This window comes from Pseudochaenichthys georgianus, chromosome 1, assembly GCF_902827115.2.
Source record: "Pseudochaenichthys georgianus chromosome 1, fPseGeo1.2, whole genome shotgun sequence".
Classification (NCBI taxonomy): domain Eukaryota; kingdom Metazoa; phylum Chordata; class Actinopteri; order Perciformes; family Channichthyidae; genus Pseudochaenichthys; species Pseudochaenichthys georgianus.
The window spans coordinates 34,556,384-34,578,004 of NC_047503.1; the positions used below are offsets into that span (position 1 = coordinate 34,556,384).

A 21,621-nucleotide genomic window follows, 5' to 3' on the forward strand; every position below is an offset into this window, starting at 1 on the left:
CCAAGAAGGTATGGAACATTCAATTTGATATTCGTGCTGTATTCCAAAAGCTTATCATATGTTTTGTAAAATAAAATCTTAAAGTAGAAGACAAGTGCCCAATAATCAACCACTAACTAATTTACAAAAATATCTAAGCTCAATAATATTTGCTGATCAGAAAAAGCTTTATCCTACAAATGTTACACAACATCTAAGGAATTAGGAATTTGTCTGAGGTCTTTTCAACAAAATCAACATCAGCAGCATTTGAGATGATACAGAGTCCTGAAACACACACACACACACACACACACACACACACACACACACACACACACACACACACACACACACACACACACACACACACACACACACACACACACACCACACACACACACACACACACACACACACACACACACACACACACACACACACACACACACACACACACACACACACACACACAAACACACACACTCACCGGCCACCAGGCCATGTCTCGTCCAGCCAAGAAGTATCCGCTCAGAGTATTCCTGCTCACCCTGCATGATGACTGACAGAGAAAACTGTTAAAAACACAAGCATCCACAACACCTACATATAAAATGAACATGCAAGCAGGCAGAAAAACACACACGCACACACACATTCATAAAGATCGGACTCACCCAGATGCCGACAGCGAGGTTGAGGAGAAAGTATGTGACTATGACAAAAACGTCAGAGAAGCTGAAGGACTGGGACAGGGCGTAGAAGTTGGTGGTGGAGTTTGACATCCTCAATGTTCACAGCAATGCACACAACAACAAACACACTTTTTGTATTCACACACACACACACACACCTGTGGATCTAACACTTACACATTTACAGTCACTCTCATCAATTGCCTCTCATAATCGGACACTGTAGACCTACTCTGCAAACACACTAAACACCAATAATTAAACATTACACTCTATAAAAGCTTGGAAATACATATACAGAACTTACAAACACACACACACACACACACACACACACACACACACAGTCCAACACACACTCTAGCCCTTGGTAAAAGTCCCTGCTCAGCTGAACTACAAGCTCGCTGTAACTGAACTTGTTTGGTGTTTCTTGTATGTGTGAAGAGGGCTGTCCTTTGCTTGAATTGATGATTAAACACATCACCCTAATGTGGCACCTGCAGCGCTGACACACACACTCTGCCAGGGGATAATGGAGTGTATGGTATGGCTGAGCAGTGGAGTACAGCAGATGCTGGTGTGGACAAGAGTCCGCCACACACACACACACACACACACACACACACACACACACACACACACACACACACACACACACACACACACACACACACACACACACACACACACACACACACACACACACACACACACACACACACACACACACACACACACACACACACACTGATGGTCAATCATTGCCGGTGACACATTTATAATCATTAGCGTCAAACATACAAACATCTGCTAGTAAGTGCTAAGTAGGCTCTGTCTGTATGTGTGTGGGAGAAATAATTTCATTCAATACATTTCAGGAAGTGATTTGTAAACTGATTTTACTTCAATAAGTTGGTCAAAAATGGTTTGTTTTTTTACAGAAAACCATAATTTGTTCCACAGCAGGGATATTTTCAAAGATAATACATATTATTTCAGTATTACATACTGAAATATTACATATTTCACTATGTAATATTGAAGACATACTTTATCTTCTGATAATTAAGCGTTTAAGGGTTTATCATTTGTATTATCAGATTTTTGACTGATGACAAAACATTCCTATAATATAAGATTTACGTATATCATACTCTTTTCTTGGTCATTTGGAATGAGCGTTACAATTGATTATTTGAGCGTGTTCCACTTCATTGGACAGCATTTTTTTAACTTTTTAACATATTATGACATTTCACTTTGGGAAACACTTGAACATATTTGTATTTAAAAGAATGTATGTATTATTAGATTTGTAATTATGTATAGATTTGTTGTTTTAACTCTCACCACTAGACACTTTTAACATTATCATTTTCATCAACTTGCCATTATAAGAGGACAAGAAGTCCAAGAGGAAGCTACAGGGAGAGGTGCTTTAGCCTACGTGCTTCCTGATGTGAAATTGACTCAGGGTCACACACAAACTGCTGGCCAGTGTTTGTCTGATGTAAGGAGCAGATGGTGGTGATTTAGACACCCTGACGTCACATACATCATCATTAATCCCATACACACGCACGCACACAAACACACGCACACACGCGCACGCACACGCACGCACACACACACACACACACACACACACACACACAACACACACACACACACACACACACACACACACACACACACACACACACACACACACACACACACACACACACACACACAGAGAGAGAACAATTTGTGCAATAAAAATGGTTGTTGAAAAAATGATTACTTTGCAATTTTAAGATAGTATTGCATAAAGTACTGAGACAAAAGCATATAAGAAAAGGTGCAAAAAGAAGCCATTTGCAGAATAATGTACACAATGAAGTGGTGATATAAATAACAAAAAGTGAGAAGTAAATATGAATGCAGACAGTGCATGTGCAACACAAACTATGCAGGTAAAAGTACAAATAGAAAAATAGAATCATAAATTGTGTAAAAGTGTAATAAAGGGTTGATACATATTTTTTAATTAGTCATATTATTAAGTACCTTTATATTACTGTATTACTGTAAAATAATCATGGTCTGTCGTGTAGAGCCACCTTCAGGCCAAACTCAAGAAAAACAACATTGAGTTTTCATCCCTGTAGCTGTGTTACTTAAATTACATTTAAAACATAACATATATTTGCTTTGCTTTGTTTTAAATGTTGATATATCTTTTTATCTTATTATATTAGGATATTCGTTTGCGAGACGCCTGTTAGAAGATATTTGTATCTTCAATATTAGTAACTGTCATTTATTGAGCACCGCGGTGCATGATGGGAGACAAGATGTGTTCTAACAACCAATCAGATTGACGAAGACACGCTTAACCCGGAAGTAAAACTTCAACAACAACAAAATTGCCGGGAAATCTGCAGCTCAAACGCTACCGTATTCGCCAAGGAAATATTTATGAGAAAATTGTTATTGTGTTCAGATTAAACAGATTACAGTGTCTCTGGTTGTATATTGTACCTGTCGGAGCAGTTATGGACGAATATGACGAACTTTTCGAGATAGAGGATGACTTCGAGGATCAGTTCGCCGACGAGCTGGAGGCGATGGCTCAGATCGAGGGTGAGGAAATAAATACAGATCAAAAACGTTAACAAGACCTTTATATTATGTCCCCAAAACAAACGTTAAGTCTAAAGTGTTGTATTATTCCTCACCTGTGGTTGAAGAAGTACTCAGTTATTAGAACCAAAGTATGCTGAAGTAATAATCATTTAGTCAAACTTCTGTCAGAAAGCACTGACACATGCCTTTTACAATTCCCCAGAACCAAAACATATTTTATATATAAAAAAGAAAGGCACACATATCCTCCAAAGATAGGATGTGCATTTCTGGAATGAAAGACAACACTGATGTGAAATAACACCAATGTACAATATGTTCCTAGTTACTGGCTGCTACTTCTTAGTTAGACCATCTACTACTGTAACAAGACTCTGTATGTAACTGTGTGCAATATATAGATAGATCTTTCTATAATATATAATATTACCACTGTTATCTACCACAATTCATTTGACATGTTAGACTTATTTTATTTCATAAATACTGCTGCTGCTACTTACTTATCTAACTGAATGCGTACTTCTGTAAATTGTAATTGTTTTATTTAAAATATTATATGCATGCCTTTTATCTAAGAGTGTGCTATTTATTTCGTCTCTATCTAAACTTTTACAATGTAAATGTACCATCTGTGGGCAAATAAAGGAATTATGTTTCTGAAGGGGCAACGAGTTATCATATTCTTTTGTATTAACAGTTACCTCCCTATCATTATAGCATTAATTATGTGTGTCTTTTTCTTGAATGTCTCAGACGAATCCTCTAAGCCTGAGAAACGTCAGAAGCAGAATCCAGGAGACGACATTTCTGACATACAGCACCTGCTGGATTCTCAGCCCACCAGTGAGTTCACCCTGAGAGAACATCGGCTGTTTTTATTATTATTATTCTTCGTTGTGTTTAGCTTGATGTTGTAAATTAAAAAATCTGACTTTGTCCTCGTAGCCCCAAAAGCAAAGCGGCAGAAGCAGGATGCAGGAGTGGTCAAGCGCCTTTTCAACACAGTGCAGACTCAAGAGAGCAAAGCCCCGTCACAGAAAGATGACATCACTCCGCCGTCCTCTCCAGAGCAATGCGAATCACCTCGCAACATCAGGTAGGAACGAAGCATGGACCAGTGGTAAGGAGCTTGGGGAGGGACACTAAATAAGGGAAGAATAATTCCTATTCAGCTTTTCAGGCTGGAAATGTTCCCCAGGAATCTATGGGGTCTACATGGGGGTGAATAGGAACAGGAATACCATTCAAATATTGCATACATTGGGTATTGGACGATTTTAAACCAACACATGCTAAAAGACGTCATTACAACCTGTTCAATCTTAAGATTTTTTTATTTGTTCTGTTATATAATATTTAAATTTGAATGCTATTTAAATTTGTTATCATTGCTCAGGCAAAAAGTAGGAGTTTGAAGCTGTAATAATATCCTTTTAAAACACATGATGGCCATTGATCATTATTCACATTTTATGTATATAACGTTTTATTTAAAAAAAAAAATACAGACTTCTCAACTACTTTGTGTGTTTTAGGTCTACCCCGTCTGTGTTGGATATCAGTGGATTCGCTTCAATCCTAGATTCGCCCAGGCGACCTGCAGCAGCGACAGCATCGCTGCATGTGCTGAAGCGGCCTCCCATCGAGGGAGAGTACGTCAGTGTGACGGACTCTTCAGGGAGTCGGGTCTACCTCAAACAAACAGAAGACACGGCGACAAAGGTTGAACTCCTCCGCATGTCGAATGATACACAATCCTGTAGTGGCGTCATCTCAGCTTAGACTCTGAATAATTGTCAACATACAGACTTCTAATGCCCATATATGTGTTACATTTGTGTCTTTCTTTGGATTTACCTGTGTGTCTTCACCTGTGTGTGTCTCCAGATTGTGGACTCCAGATTTGTTCCAGACTTCCAGGGTTCTTTGGGGCTGCTGGCAGTGCCTGTCAATGCGCTGCGAGATCAAGAGTCAGATAGGGTGAGCGACCAAGATGCTGTTGTTTGCTAATTATCTGCCAAATGTCCTGCACATAAACACACTGATGATTCTCAGTAATCACAACTTACAAAGGGTTCAACAGTACTCCTAGACCTTCATTATGATAAGCCAAATACAGAGAATAGTGCAACCTATTTCAATTGACTAATTTACAAAAAGGCCTGTCGCGTAATTTATGATTCTTTCAGCTGTAATCCATTCTTTGGGAATTTGCCCACGAGTGTATCTGCAGTCAAAAAAAGCATCTTGTTCCACTTTTATTTTGATACAAGAATACATACTTGTTTACCAAAGTGTTTTATTTTTTGCAAAACAGCCTTTAACTTGAAATTCGACATTTATTCTTTTGGAAAAAAGGGCTATCTGATGCCTAACACTAAAATCAAATATTACAGTCACATCTTTTTTAATACGTGCAGTTATTTACTTTATTTCTGCAGGTAGCTGTTGGATGCTTTTCAGATAAACACTTGCTAGTGGTGACCACAGAGTGTGAACGTTGTGATCAGCTGTTTTAGCGCAGTTCTCCAGTGAAGGGGGGAGTCTCCCTCCGCAGCCGGTTGGCGTAGTTTTGGCACAGTTCCGTTGTACAGACCGACGTTAACAGCAGCCCTGTCTGTGCACACGGAGACCGACTCTGTCGTCCGGTGATCTAACCGCCTTCTGGAAAAGCTTCACAAGTACGTCGGTACGCAAATGCGCTTTGTGACACAAGTGACGGTACGCATTTCAGATTGTTGCCGCGCATGCGTACCTGCGTACCAGTTATGTGCACCCCTGACTATGGGGCTTTTAAGATTGCTAACTTAGTTTAATTTCTTCTCTTTCTTTGAAATTCTGCAGCGCCACCAGCTGGTTGTGGAAGAGTCTCTGCGTCTTTCAGAAGTGCTTGCCAGGTAACTCGCCACCAAGTCCTTTAACACTGATGCGTCAATCAATAATATGACATGCAGCAGTAAATGTATTTTTATGAACTTCTTTTGAATTTGTGTCACATGTCAGCAGTTTGAACGATGCGCTGGTTGATCCGGAAGAAGAGGAAGACGATCCTGATGACGCAGAGGGCCGAACCTCTCGCCTCTGGGTGGACAGATTCTCTCCCCGACAGTACACACAGCTGCTCAGTGATGATGTACGTCATGCTTAGTGGTCCTGTGTAGATGTATTGTTACATACATACATCAGTTATGGAAGCCTTTTTCTGTCTGTTAAAGATTAGAGAATATAATTACATTTGACTCTTGTGAAGAAAAAGTATTCTATAATGAATTAGGATCTACAAAAAAATGTCTTACTTTACTTGAAATAATGAGTAAGGAATTTTTCTTGTGAAAGTTTAGCATTATCTTAAGTTACAGTCATTAATTCAAGACAACTCATTATTTTGTGATACCTTTTTTGAAAGTTTCTCATTATATTGCAACACTTGGTGTGGGGGAAACTTCTGAAGCAATTGGAGTCAGGACTCAGAGAGGCACGAGGAGAGCTGGATCTTTGATGGCAAACACTTGTGGTTTATTTGGAGCTTCGGCCGGAGAATTCACAAGACATGGCACGGGCCACGAGTTGACCACACGGTTGAGATGCCACAATCAATTCTGAAGACCCCTCCTGTAGCTCCAGGTTTAACTAGTTCAGAGTGTAATAATCAACATTCTTCAATAGACTAAACAGCTGAGGACACTGAATCATATTGTCGCTTATGGCTCGGGGTCATCTGCACCCCGAGAAGGATGTGTTCCAGGTGTCCCACAACAATAACTATCTGAAAGAGAGTTGCCCGGTCATAAACTGGTAACAACAACAAAATGCTAAGGCAGCCCCTCCTTATGGGAGATGGCGGCTGCTCAGGGTTGGTCAGAGTGCGAAGGAGGACATGCAGGGCAAGTTATTCCCGAACACTTGGTCATTATCTTAGGATACTAACTATTATTTAGCAGTACTCAATGATTATTTTCATTAGAATAACATTAGTGGAAATGTGCTTTCCTACTCGGTGAACGAAACCCTCTTTAACAAATATGTGTCACAGTATCCCTCGCTGATGCCAGTTGTGTGATTGTTTCTTTGTAGTTCACCAACCGCTGTCTGCTGAAGTGGTTGAAACTTTGGGACACAGTTGTGTTTGGAAGAGAGAGGAAGATCCGCCCTGTCCGGTCTGAAAAACAGGCTCCCAACGAGAGCTCATTTAAACCCAATCAACCCAATCAGAACCCAATTCGCTTCAAGACCAAGATCGAAATGACGGAGGAGATACTGGAGGCCGAACTGGACCAGCACAAACGCCCCAGATTCAAGGTAAACACTCCTGCACACTCATGGCACTGCAGTTTCCCTTTAATGAATGTTAGGTGTTCGACAAGACTTGTGTTTTTGTTCTGCTCTAGGTGGCATTGCTGTCCGGTCCTCCTGGTCTGGGGAAGACCACCCTGGCTCATGTCATAGCAAAGCATGCTGGGTACAACGTGGTGGAAATCAATGCCAGGTTAGACAAAGTGGAGAAAACAACCGACCCAATGGTAGTAGTAGTAGATCAAATAAATGTTTTACAATAATCCTCCTGTTGATGATTTGCAGTGACGACCGCAGTGCAGAGGTTTTCCAAAAACGCATCGACACAGCAACGCAGATGAAGTCTGTTTTGGGATCCAATGAGAAGCCAAACTGCCTCATTATTGACGAGATCGACGGAGCACCTACGGTACGTTCTGGATCCTTAAAACAAGCGTTATGTTTCCTCTTTATGGTTTGTTATAAATGTTTTTTCTTTGTTCATCTATGGTATGTGACAGGCTGCTATCAACATCCTGCTAGCAGCTCTGCACAGGAAAGACGGACACGGCGGGGATGCTGGTGCAGAGACAGGGAAGAAGAAAAAGAAGAAGGAGACCATCCTGCTCCGACCAATCATCTGCATCTGTAACGACCTGTAAGAGACCGCGGTGTTCAGCACTATAGTTTATTTTTGTTATAGCAGAATGATCTTTGGAATTGATATTTATCTAAATAGTCTTACTCATAGCTTTGTAGGCAAGGTAATGTGTGAACGAAGGGATGGATGTATTCAATTGCAGTATTATTATTTGGCATCAACTTAGTTTATGTGTTGAACTCACAGCCTAAATAATTGCTTCAGGTAGAGGTAAGGCTCATGAGACGCAGCCTAAACAGAGCTGGTGCAGACAGCTAAATATAATAATGAGAGCGTGTCTGTTGCCTGAGATGACCAAGTGAAAACATCTAGATGGGGGTGCTGTGGATATTGAGTTTGTTTTGCAGCCATCATCTGATTTCTTTCCTCTTGTAGTTATACTCCAGCTCTCAGACCTCTCAGGCAGCTGGCCTTCCTCCTGGTTTTCCCTCAGACCCAACCCTCCCGCCTGGCACAGAGACTGTCAGAGGTCAGCGCGCACACGCACGCACGCACGCACGCACGCACGCATGCACATACATCAACACACACACAGGAGTACAAGGCATTTGCAGAACACACCAACAATCGCATTTTTTATTTTGCAGATCTCACGAAAGCAGGGGATGAAGACGGACACAGCGACTCTGCTGTCGCTGTGTGAGAAGACGGACAACGACATCAGGTCTTGCATCAACACGCTGCAGGTGGGAGGCAGCACTGTTGAGTAGAAGTGCGTTTGTCGCATGATCATTAATATCCTGTGTAATTATGGTCACTAAATGTTATCTTGTCGTCACAGTTCCTCCACGGCCGCGGCCACAAGCGAGTGGACACGAAGACCATCCAGTGTGTGTCTGTGGGGCAGAAGGACCAGAACAAAGGCCTGTTCCATCTGTGGCAGGGCATCTTCCAGCTACAGCGGCCAAAACGGTACAGCATGTCCTGCCGGAGCTTTCCTTGGAGTTTGTGAAGAAATTATAAAAGCAATGTGCATGCTGTTTTGCACTCATTACAATGATGTCATAGTCCCTGCATTGTTCAGTGAAATCCATAAAGTTCCTTGTTTACCGACTGGGAAATTGGATGCTTACTTTGTCAGGTCTTGAGAAGTCTGTTTAATTTTTTCAAAAAGTCATATTTGCTGAATGTGATTTTAGAGAAAAACTCTCATTTATGAATTTTTCAAATCAACAAACGGATAAATCATTGCACTTTTAACCGTGTGAATCCCATCATCCACTCTCTGTTGACTATGCAGATCTACATTTTGTGTAAAGATATTGTCAGGCATTATTGTCTTTACTTTATAAATAGACATACGATGAAAAGGCACTGTAGGCAAATGTGAACTCTTCAAATTGAAATGATATTTTCTGTTAACTCTCCCTGCTCCTAACAACCAGCATGTTGCTCTTTCAGGAAACGTATTGGTGAGGGCTTTGACGAGGCCTCGGGCTCAGGGGAAGGAGCTCAGAGGTTTCAGCACATTTTAAGTCTGGCTTATTCAAGCGGAGAGTATGAGAAGGTTTCTCAGGTAAGGAACACGCATCCAAACACAAACCGTTGATGTACTCTCAGATGTTAAATACTGTACGATAAGAGAGGCTATAAATTACCACATTATGATGTTTTATATCTTTTTTTCCACAGGGTCTGTATGATAATTATCTGTCGATGCGTGTGCGGGACCCCAACATGCAGTGTGTGTGTGAGGGTCTGGAGTGGCTGTCGTTCTCAGACAGGTTGAACCAGGTGATTCTGCACGGGCAGAACTTCTCTCTGATGAGATATCTGCCCTTCCTGTCCGTCACCTTCCACTTCCTGTTTGCCAACACACATGTGCCCCGTATCAGCTATCCACACAGCCAGCACGAGGTAATGATGCACTACATGTACCTTTCTGTAGCATCAAACTGATGAAATGGCGAATATTCTATGAAGATAACTAAAAGGTTATTTTTTAAATAACTAAGTCCTTTTTTTATTTAATCAACTCTCTAACGCTCTGGAGTAAGTCAGTTTAAAATGTTTGGATCAGAGAAGCAATCACACGGAGCCACTGCTGGACGTTAAATCTAGAGATAGTATATAACTTTAAGAATATAAATTAGAGTAGCCTAATTTCTAAAAAGGAAACAGAATTTTAGACCGTCAAAACATTGTTGTCATTATTTTTAAAGCAGCGCAGCATTGAACATTGACTTGAAAATGGATGTCAACATTTTTGAATGAAGCTTTTGTAATATGGGAACAGATATATTAGATGTTTTAGGCAGGGTGGTCTACTTTTATAACCATTGTTGTTATTATTGTGTCCTCTCCAGGCCTCTTCGCGGCTCCTCGGTAGCAAGAACGCTCTGTCCACCATGATGGCCGACATCCCACCATGCATCAGAACGAGGATCAGCCAGCTCACTCTGTCTCTTGATATCCTCACACTGCTCCTCGACATCATCTGTCCCAAACTACGGCCTGTAAGTAAACCAAACACAGTAAACCTGTTAATGAGTGGAACTGGGATCTTATCGCAGTATGCGTCCCCTGTGGACCCTTGAGAAAGACATCACTGAAACGTCCAGGGACTGCGTCCGATCTTAAACCCTGTGTTTCTTCCAGGTGAATCCGCAGCTGTTCAGCAGCAGAGAGAAAGAGCAGATGCGAGAGCTCATCAACACAATGCTGGCATACAACCTCTCATACAGGCAGGACCGCACACCAGAGGGGCAGTACACATACATGCTGGAGCCGTGAGTACACACACACACACACACACACACACACACACACACACACACACACACACACACACACACACACACACACACACACACACACACACACACACACACACACACACCTACCTGCGTATGTGTTCCTGGGGTGTTGAAGGTCACTGCTCTTGTCCACACTGTGGTTCTCTGCATGGAGGCTTGGAGAGTAATCCCCTTAACACCTGGTGTGTGTTTGATGGTAGTGGTGGGGGGGCAGTGTAGGAAGCTGCTGGACAATCAGATGAAAGGATGCTTAAAGGTCTGACCTATTAGAGCGGACGATTTAGAAGGAAACAAGTTTAGAAGGACAGTCAGGTCAGTCGGGTGACAGTCAGAAGTGTCGGGAGGAGCAGAACGCAGCACATTTTGGTTCAAACTCTAACCATTGAAGACTTTTCTTTATCTTGATATTCCCACTGAGGACAGGAGTAATGCTGGTCGTAGAATGAGATAACAGGCCGTGTTTCTCGACCATGCCGACCCGGGAGCAGCTGGGGGCCGCGAGGGGCTCCTTCCTGCAGGCGCGCTGTGACAGTGTGATGTTCACCGGCGACTGGTGCCTGCCTCTGGTGCTAGCTCTGCTGGTGCTCCTCCTGATCTACACCTTCCTCTACCTGCCGTCTCTGGCTCACCACAACGCCTCCCTCTGAGTCCTCGTGGATAATGAATTGGAACACAGTTGATATAAACATTGCAACCATCACAGACGGCAGCGGATGCACGCCCCCCAGCGCTAACGGGCTTATTTGGTTGGATGGCTTTTTAGTTTTTTGGACACTCTTGTTGATTGGTCTGACTGACGGCAGAATTATGAACGTGGCCAGGTTTCTGAGGCTATGAGTGGGGAGAGACATTCAACGGAAAATAGAACAGCTTGAACTTTATTAATTTAAATCTGCGCTTTTGGAGATAAAAGATAATTAAAACATTCACCCATTAGGTGCTTTAATGAGGAACTTCAATCTCAGGTTTGTCGTGTGTAGTTCTCAATGCTCTGACGAAATGTGAATTAAGTCACTCCTTGATTTGCAGTAATATTTGCACTGATATCTGTGAATGCATGTATATATCCAAGACTCTAGGGCTGATTGTGTAAGTATCTTAAAGTTTAATGAATGTAACTTGGACCCCCTGTGGACGGAAAATCAGGTTTTCATTTTTGTTTATATGTCCATATGTTTTTTTTGTGTATGTGACCAGACATATCATGGGAGAAATAAGCAGTCAAGACTTTGTCTGAGCTTTTCCGTGTTAGATCTACAGTGTCCTATTGACTGTTATTGTCTAAGGACCCTATCCTATATACTGCAGGTGGGGCTTTTCATATCAGAAGTGTAATGCTAAGGCAAAACCAGGGGACCAGTATTTTGCAAAGTTAGATTTCACTATTGTCAAAACGGTGGCAGAGAGGCTGCTGACGGGTGTTTTATTGGAAGATCATGTTAAACTCAATTATATGTATGTAATTGTATGTTACTTAGGGAATCATAAATGATATGTTTGTCTGTGCTTTCAGCTCACATAACTAGACAGAAAATGTAAATGTGTTTAATGGTTAATCCATCATGATTGAGAGATGGAGATCAGCTATAAGAGGATTAAGGTTTCAGACAAAGACAAATGCAGGGGTTTATTCTGGAAGACATTAACAATGGCCCCAAATGAGGAAGCTTAATATTATTCTGTTAGTCAAGGTTCAACTCTGTGTCAGCTAGGGTTAATGGTTATGGTTAGTTAGTCTGTTTTTAAACCATGCATGTCTCTGGATCATACTTGTCAACCCTCCCGATTTTCGCGGGAGACTCCCGATTTCATTGCCCTCTCCCGGTTTCCTCCCAGGGTCATATTTCTCCCGCATTTCTCCCGATTTCTGACAAAATCAGATTTACTCAGGACTGTTTCCACAAGGTTGGCAAGTATGCTCTGGATGTTTTTGTAGAGCTTTTAACTTAGTTTAATGTTTGCAGGCGTGTAGATGATGTGGTGAGGTTCGCCGGCCTGCCTCCACGTCGCCAGCTGACCTACCAGGCCAAACAAACCATCAGCAGAGAGATGGAGCAGGAGAAGATGAGGAGAGCCGAGCAGCTGATGCTGCAGAGGAACCCTGTCGTGGTGAGGGGACTGAAGGTTACATGCAGTGCAGCCTGTGTGTTCATTATCTAATGTATTTATAATCTGCTCTCTGTGTGAAGCACAAACCGGCGGAAAAAAAGGCGGATGGTCCTCGCCCCATCAGGAACCATCAGCAGAGGCTGGAGAACATCGTTAAGCAGACCACAGTGGAGATCAGGGTGAGACACACACACACACACACACACACACACACACACACACACACACACACACACACACACACACACACACACACACACACACACACACACACACACACACACTTGGACATTACATCACATTGACTTAGGTTGATCTCCTGGAGATGCACTCATATTAACAAGGACCAGTACTCACAGACTTTCACACACATACATCTCATATTTCATCCGAGTACAATTTTTGCTTCTGACATAGAATTTATATTTGTTACAATTTTCAGACTCTGGATTTCCATTCAATTAAAAACAGCTTAAAAGATAGGATTGCGTTTAAGAATTCATTAAAATGAAATTTCCCTCATAAGATTTAACAATAGTACATGAAGAAGTCATACTTTTTACATTCACTACTTACTGCCACTGTCTTCCAAACATGTAGGTGGCCCTGGGGACACAACAAGTCAATGATACATGTTTATTTAAAATGCCTAATGTTTCAACACTAAAAGGGAACAAATAAACATGATCTATATTTTGTAGTATGTGTGTATGAGAAAGAATAAATCAAATGTGACTAAAACCCCTGTTAAGTATGCAGTTTTGCTGCTTGAAAGATAACCGACTTGCCATTTCACAGCTTTTCCGTTTTTTCACAGTAACACGCAATCTGCAACGGTTCTGATATTGAGCTAGATTTTCAGAAATGTTGACAGTCAGAGCAATGATAAGATGTCGTTTTGAAAATGTAACGTAAGAAAATGCAGATATACCTCAACGCCTAACACGGTTCTCAACTACCAAAAGTAGCTCATTGCAATTCAAAACAAAAACATATTTTACTCATCAGTTCAAGTTGTTTTTCATTGATTATAGAGTTGAATATTACACACAGGGGACTGCCTCGCAAAGCTGATTTATTCTGTATTTTCTGAAGCTTAGTTTGGTTTATGAACACCTAGCTGATTAGGACAGTCTCTCTCTAGTTAGCTGCAGGGTTATAATAGTTCAGTGCTGGAGAGGGGAGCCTCGAGGGGCAGAATGAATCGAGGATAATGAGAAGCCACTGGGTTACAGTCCCTGATGGGGAAACTGGGAAATCAGGCTAATGAGAGGTAGTGTGTTCATTTCTCTTGACCTCCTTATTGAGAACGCTGTTTCAGAAACTTCTATATTAATCCTCTTCTTCACTCTGTGTTGTCGTTCTGCAGCCCGAGGTGGATTTCTTTGGTCGAGTTCTGGCCCCCAAACCTCCGAGACCCCCACCCACCTCAGAGACAGGTACTGTAGAGAGACTCCGTGCTTTGTAAGAAAAGTCACTTTCTCAAGATAAACCCCTCGCGATGTATCATCTAGTTTTAAGGGGGTAAAACAATTATAATACAATAACAACCACTAAACAGTCGAATAAAAGAACTAAATAACAAGACAAAAAAAAGAATCACAACCATTACTAAACACAATTTAAAGGAGCATTATTAATATAGAAATAAAGGAAATGGAGTTTTCCCAATATCAGAAATGATGGATGTCCATATCAATATAAATGTGCTTTCAAAAAAGTTGCTTGGATATAAAAGGCCAAAAAGAGGATTTGATCAGAGCGTCAAAGTGATTGATTCAACCTATAGAACAAATAAAAGCACTAGTGTGTGTCACATTGTGCAATGGTGTGGAAAAATGAAGAAGCACCATCTGCGGAGTCTATATATAACATGGAGGGAAAGAGATGTGTGAGGTGGTGAACAACGTCAGTATAGCAGATAGTTAATGCTATAGGTTCTGAAACAAGTCTCTTTCCATCATTTATTTAAAAAACAATGTCTGAAAAAAACTAAGATTACCAACACAGGTGGGTTGAAGGTGTTCGACGCCAGCCTGATTTATCCAAATGTTTTGAGAACACTGAATGGCCGTTGAGGGAAAAAGGCCTCGAGGCAAATGAAGTCCAAACACACAGGAGGTGGAAACTCACGTGTGTTACGTATAGCTTCAACATTTAGAGCTCCTGTGGCACACTGCAGGCAGGAGATTTAGACTGTCAACAGCACCTGCGTTTCCCTCCATAATGTTGGTAATGTCATATTTCTATCAGCAACATGGAAGCGGGAAGCAAAACCAAAGCATTACATTTGGACCCCAGCCAATAGAATAAACAATCCTTATATTTAAGTATGTAAATACAATGTACAACACTGCCTTAGTTGATCAGTTTGCTTCAGTCATATAGTCATTGTTAATGTAGTTGGGGCTGCCAGAAGCTTTGTGTTGGAAACTAAGCGTGACTGCAGTTGAAACCAAATATAGAACATTTGCATAAACAAAAGAGCTGAAATGTGTTGCGTGTTGTCTCTCCTCCAACATGGCCGTCTGGGGTTAATGTTTTCAAAACAGCCTTTCCACTCTTGCTTGCAGTTACAAAGTTCACACAAGTTGGAAAACGCTTTCTATTGTTCCTACGCGAGTTCTTCTAATATCCAGCAATAGACACCCAGTTATTGCTTTGCTTCATATGCAGTATTCTCCATGAACATAAAGTGTGAATCACAGCAACGTGTTCCATATAATATTCTGTGAACGGCCTCTATTTTAAATCTCTAAGGTTATTATTCAGTGCTTCTTTTCATGTAGATAACTGCTATCAAAAATACCTGTACATTATTCAGTTAATAATTCAGTGTCTATATACGCTGGGATCCGGAGTCATGGATGATCCTGCGGTCCTGTGTCCTGGATCGCGAGCGCTGGATCTTGAGCCGTGGCTGTGGTCCTGGATCATAGGTCCTGGATGGATATCCTCGTGGATTCATCTTCCTATTATACACACATGCATTTCCAAACATTTGGACTACCTATGTTGCAAATGTATTATCTTTTCAATTTACACACGGCATCTATTGCACGTCTGTCCGTCCTGGGAGAGGGATCCCTCCTCTGTTGCTCTCCCTGAGGTTTCTCCCATTTTTCCCTTTAAACTGGGTTTTCTCCGGAAGTTTTTCCTTGTACGATGTGAGGGTCTAAAGACAGAGGGTGTCGTATTGTCATACTGATATTCTGTACACACTGTGAAGACCACTGAGACAAATGTAACATTTGTGATATTGGGCTATATAAATAAACATTGATTGATTGATTGAATAACATCCGCCCAGATTCAGTGCTTAGTGTTTGTGGAATAGTGGACACAGTAAAATCACTAACCTTCCTGAAAGCACTCTATTCCCCGAAATTGATCAACAGGGTAATCGGGGGAGGGGGGGGATAAACCGTTGCTTTAGTAGGTCAAAGCAGGAGCAACAACAAGGTTCTGCTGACCCAAACGGTCAAAGCTCCAGTGTTCATTTTGACATTTATCCAAACAGCTTCAGCTGTGTGTCGTCTTATGTTATGAAACATTATCCTCAATTTGAATGAAGTCGTTGCCATAACCAAACTTAAAATGTGTTTTTTCAAGACTTAACGCTTACAAATATAGATGAAAATGTGATATTTCATTTAAACACCATTTTTTTTTTTTTTCTTTCAAAAATGATTATGTGTATCTTTGTTCGATACATTTTATTTTTGGACACTCAGAGCTATTGGCAATGTTTGCATTACACGAGTCAGAAAGAATCCTACGTAGCCACCACTGGAAGCTAATTCTACAAATACTAATAATATTGTTGTAGCCTGATCTTCTTTTTGCAACGGTGTGCAAATACAGAGTTAAAAGAATGAATAGACATGTTGCACAGCGGTTTAATGTTTATTTAGAAAACGAATGCAAACATGTTTGATGAAGCTTCAAACTATTTGGTATAACCATGCAATGATCCTGTTGCTGACTCTGAAGAAAGCCCACTGAAAACATGCTCTTTCCCTCTCTGTAGGTGAGAAGTGTCCGAGTACTTGTATGGGAAAGGCAGTGGGCGACAGTGACGTCTGGTTCCGGTTCAACGAGGGCATGTCCAACGCCGTCAGACGAAATGTCTACATCAGAGAACTACTGTAACACACACACTACTGCCTGTATTTTATATGTAAGGGTCTGAATAAATCCAAAATCCAGCTGTTAAATTCCAAACAGTCTTTATTTTTGATTGACAGTGTAAAGAGCCAATAAAAACGAGTTGTTGAACATTTCTCAGCATTCCATGAAAACAAAACTCTAGAAAGCTACTCAGTGCTACACACTCACACACACACACACACACACACACACACACACAGTAGTCTTAACATAAATGAAAAGCATTCAGAAGTCTCCCAATAAATAAACATAATAATAGCAATAATATGTGTGTGTGTGTGTGTGTGTGTGTGTGTGTGTATGTGTATGTGTGTGTGAGAGGGAGAGAAAGAATGGGTGAGTTAGTGCAGCGTGGGATTGCATGGTTCTTTGCTTATATGCATCCGTGATTGTGTGTCTATATGTAGTGTGTGTGTGCGTGCGTGTATGTGTGTGTGACCATTAGAGGATCACACACTTGCCCTTCTCCACCCAGGGGTTGGCTCTCATCAGCTCAGGGTTCAGAAATGGATCATCACACACACACCCCTCGATCCACTTCACCAGCCTACAAAAATAAAACGCATAAACACACGGTAAGCACGGAACTGATACGGAATACTTAGAGAGCGTGTGAGTGTGTGTGCGCGCACACTCACTCAGTGACGGTGATAGAGGATTTCTCTCTGTTGATTGCCAGCTGATACTGAAGGCTTTCTACTTCTCTCCTCATCTGTGGGACGTCTAATTCCTCCATGATGCAACTGCTTTAAACACACAAAAGAACATTTACAGATTTAAAACAAAGACAGATTTACCACAAAAACGTATCTGGAATAAAAACATACAATGTTTTGTTGCAATTTAAGAATCATTCTCAGGGTTTGTACAAGGTCTGGAAAGTTCAGGATATTCTTGACTTCTCAAACCAAAAGTCTCGAAACATGTCTGAATGAAACAATCCATCATATTTGTTTGTCATAAATTACACTGAAAACTGTGACTGTTTGACCTGAAGCAGAAATATGTTTCTTTCCTCTTGTTAAGTCACATCGTGACCTCTTGGTGGGAACCATAGGATTTATATCTGAGGAAACCTTATAAAGACCAGATGGTCGCCACTTTGGAGAGTTTCACTGAACACCAGAGGGAAGTGGTTAATGGGACATTCGTGTAGGAATAGATACTGACAAAATGCCAATATGACCCTTATTTGAGACCATATGTAACTTGCTGTGGGTAGTTTAAATATTGTCAGTTGCAGGACTAGTGAAGGAGATTCTCTGTTTATGATAAAAATGAGATTAAAGGAAAAACGTTGCAATAATTCGAAACAATTCTAACTCAAACTATTTGAATAACTGCGAAAAACATGCACTGAATATATCAAGTGTGAAAATGGCAGATACAACTGTTCCTATATCATATAAGGCTGAACCACTTTGGATTTTTAAATACATAGTGTACTATTTTCTGATATTTTTTAGAACAAACAATTAATCTAAAAAATAATCTGGAAATGGAAATGACTGTAAAATGCAGACCCGGATTTAATAACAAGTGCTTTGTAGATCCATCTGTAGAGGAAACGCACTTTGGTTACTGTGGCTGTCACACAAATGTAGTGTAATAAAACAATCAAGTTGCATCATATTATTATACACAACTTGACTATAAAAACATTACAATTGTACTTAAGCACACTGCTAATGCAAAAACACTTTGCTGGATGTTTTTAATGTTATTTTTTAATGGACAGATGTAGAAACAAGGCTAACCGCCTGTGTTTTCTGTCTTATATTTCGACTTAAAGTACATTATGCCCCACCCTGCCACAGGCCACATAACAGCAGGAAGAGACCTGGAAAGAGAGAGGGCCCAGATGAGAGTTGAGGCCGACCAGGGATCAATTTAGTCCTCTCTACTGGAAACTGTCCCTCCTCTCCCTCTCCCTCTCCCTCTCCTCTTCTTCTTCTTCTTCTTCTTCTTCTTCTTCTTCTTCTTCTTCTTCTTCTTCTTCTTCTTCTTCTTCTTCTTCTTCTTCTTCTTCTTCTTCTTCTTCTTCTTCTTCTTCTTCTTCCTCCTCCTCTCTCATCCTCTTCCTCTTCTTCATGGATCTAAGCAGTCTGCTGCCTGGTGCCTGATTCCTCCTCCAGCATCCATCCTGCTGTCTCACCAGCAGCCAGCTGTTCCATTAAAATGGCCTTCATCATTTCATGATAACATCCTCCAAAATGTACCACAATGACATCAGCCCTCAGCAATCAGGGATGTTTCAGGCTGCTAATCACACATTTACATTAAGCCGATTATAACGCACACATCCGCGTGTAGGAGGATAAAGCGAGTATACATGGTGGCTGTGTGGCTAACACATCGAAACATCAGCTCCAACGCATTTGTATCGTGATTTCATGTCAATGAAAACCCACAACCCCCCCCACACAAATAACCGCTCTTACCGTTAGGCCTACCGGAGAAGACCGAGGGTCGATTTTGCGTGAAGCCGGCTGAAGGGGGGTGCAGACGGGGCTTCGGCAGCGACAATAACAGCTGAGAGTCAGTGGAGTTTCTTCGGCAGAGGGTCCGGCTTCAGTGCAGGAGGAGGAAAATGAGTAGGAGGAGGAAGAGGAGGAGGAGGCTGTGTTTGTCGGCGGTCCGCGAGGCAGGGCACTCCCCTGCGCTGGTCTCTGATAGCGACTGGATGCGGGATGCGCAGGGCGGGAGGAGCCGCCTGCTTTCAGGCAAAGCAGGCTGGAGCCGAGCACCTGTATGGAAATCAGGACACACTGAGGCCGGGCACTGGCTGGAAACATGCAAATAATGAGGACAAGAGATCCAAAGGGAAAACAGACCGGGAGATTTATTTTCAGATCACCGTGGAGGTCGGTTTCTATGGTAACTACGATATATTCCCCAGAGGTCTGCGGTAAAATTAGAAATGAGGATCAAAATCCCGTTTATTGCCAAGTAGGGTTTCATACACAACTAAAGGAATTTGCTTCGGAGAGCTGGTGCTTGGACATAAGTATCCTACTGAATATAACATAGGGTGAATTGCCCATGTCCCACATTACTAATGTGGGACATTTTTTGCATTCCAGACTTCTGGAATATATATATAATATATTGCTATATGAAGCCAACAATAAATCAACACCCAGTACCATTCTGAAATCCCCAGGATGTGCCCTAATCAAACCAAAAGATAAAATGCCGATATTACACTCATAAAAGAAATGGCAGACATATCAGTTAGTGCCAAGTTGTCTCAGACAATCTGCATTTCCTAGTGTGGGACAGTTCTGTGCAAAATGTGGGACACTGAAAAGTCTGTTGAAAAGCCTCAGTCATCTTAATTCATGTAATACAAACATCTCAGGTCAGTAACACTCAAAGCTAAATGTGCAATACCATGTTCAGCTATTTTACTATTTATAATGTTATTGTTGTAACTTACAACAGAAGATTTTTTTCTTTAAATTGAAGTTAAATGCATCAATCTGGTGCACTTTGAGGGCAACATTAAGAGATTTATGGATAGAGCTCTCAACACTAATATGAAAAATAACTGTATATATTTCAATGATCAAAAAACCATAAGAATATGCTCACAACCAATAACAAATATTTGATAAACTCCTCTCACCTATCTTTATCTACCTAATCTGCATTCTTGCAGGCTATTTTTTACAACGTATGTTGGAATTAAATTCATTGCCATCTTTTAAACTCAGACATTTATCCCTAACATCATCCCTGACTTTGTCATATAGCAGAGATGCAGCCACCCCCAATTATTTAATATAATTTGCCCTTCACGTTAAATATCTAAAATAATGCATTAGAAGACTAAAACCCTGTAAATAACCATTGCTCTTGCACAATCCATGCCCCTCCACACATTTTTGCCTAACTGAAGTAGGCTTTGAGAACTGTCCCACATTAGGCTAATCATACTGTCCCGCTTTGCGAAACATGTTTCCTAAAGTGGGACGATGGAACATTTGATTGAAATAAAAAAATATAGGGTATATTTACACCATATATGTTCTGATGAACAAACATATCATGAACACATCCTGATAAAAACTTGCAAGATTGTTTTATTTATACGAAATGTAAAACCTTAACATGAAGTTTGTCAAAACACTGTCATTGACCTTTGGGTGGTCTTCACACAGGGTACTTCCTGTTTTAAGTTTGCTATACCCTCATCTGTGATTGTACATTTGAGAAGTCATGTGGTTTTGATCGCATGACATCACAGCTTGTGTTAACCCATAATGTAATTGACTCATTTGTTTGCGGAAGACCTACACCCATTTGAGTTTAGGTGTCCCACATTAGGGCAACTCACCCCATTAAC

The 21,621-nt window shown here is 41.2% G+C and overlaps 3 protein-coding genes across 4 annotated transcripts in view; 1 reads left to right on the forward strand and 2 right to left on the reverse strand.

Moving 5' to 3' along the window:
* slc5a10 (solute carrier family 5 member 10) overlaps positions 1 to 541 on the reverse strand; it is a 22,521-nt gene extending 21,980 nt beyond the window's left edge. Inside the window, exon 1 of the mRNA XM_034085059.2 lies at positions 470 to 541. Coding sequence (XP_033940950.2) covers positions 470 to 484 — 15 coding nt within the window. The 5' untranslated portion in view covers positions 485 to 541. The remainder of the gene's footprint in view (positions 1 to 469) is intronic.
* A 2,536-nt stretch (positions 542 to 3,077) lies between these two features.
* Positions 3,078 to 17,385, forward strand: chtf18 (CTF18, chromosome transmission fidelity factor 18 homolog (S. cerevisiae)). The gene is made up of 22 exons (XM_034084912.1): positions 3,078 to 3,299; positions 4,059 to 4,148; positions 4,251 to 4,401; positions 4,841 to 5,027; positions 5,193 to 5,285; positions 6,150 to 6,202; positions 6,309 to 6,438; positions 7,380 to 7,604; positions 7,694 to 7,791; positions 7,884 to 8,007; positions 8,099 to 8,235; positions 8,614 to 8,707; positions 8,826 to 8,924; positions 9,020 to 9,150; positions 9,640 to 9,754; positions 9,871 to 10,095; positions 10,545 to 10,694; positions 10,837 to 10,967; positions 12,959 to 13,103; positions 13,184 to 13,282; positions 14,473 to 14,542; positions 17,134 to 17,385. Exons 1-22 carry the CDS (start codon positions 3,212 to 3,214, stop codon positions 17,253 to 17,255), a joined length of 2,757 nt encoding a protein of 918 aa, XP_033940803.1. The 5' UTR covers positions 3,078 to 3,211; the 3' UTR covers positions 17,256 to 17,385.
* On the reverse strand, positions 17,316 to 20,097 carry gng13a (guanine nucleotide binding protein (G protein), gamma 13a). Of its 2 annotated transcripts, none has more exons than XM_034085323.2 (3): positions 19,715 to 20,097; positions 17,912 to 18,016; positions 17,316 to 17,820 (listed from the first exon to the last, which is right to left on the reverse strand). In XM_034085323.2, exons 2-3 carry the CDS (start codon positions 18,007 to 18,009, stop codon positions 17,715 to 17,717), a joined length of 204 nt encoding a protein of 67 aa, XP_033941214.1. In that variant the 5' UTR covers positions 18,010 to 18,016; positions 19,715 to 20,097; the 3' UTR covers positions 17,316 to 17,714. The 2 variants fall into 2 exon arrangements, with proteins under 2 accessions (XP_033941214.1, XP_033941206.1); XM_034085315.2 differs by having other exon boundaries at positions 17,912 to 18,019; positions 19,715 to 20,084.
* Positions 20,098 to 21,621: the final 1,524 nt, after the last annotated feature.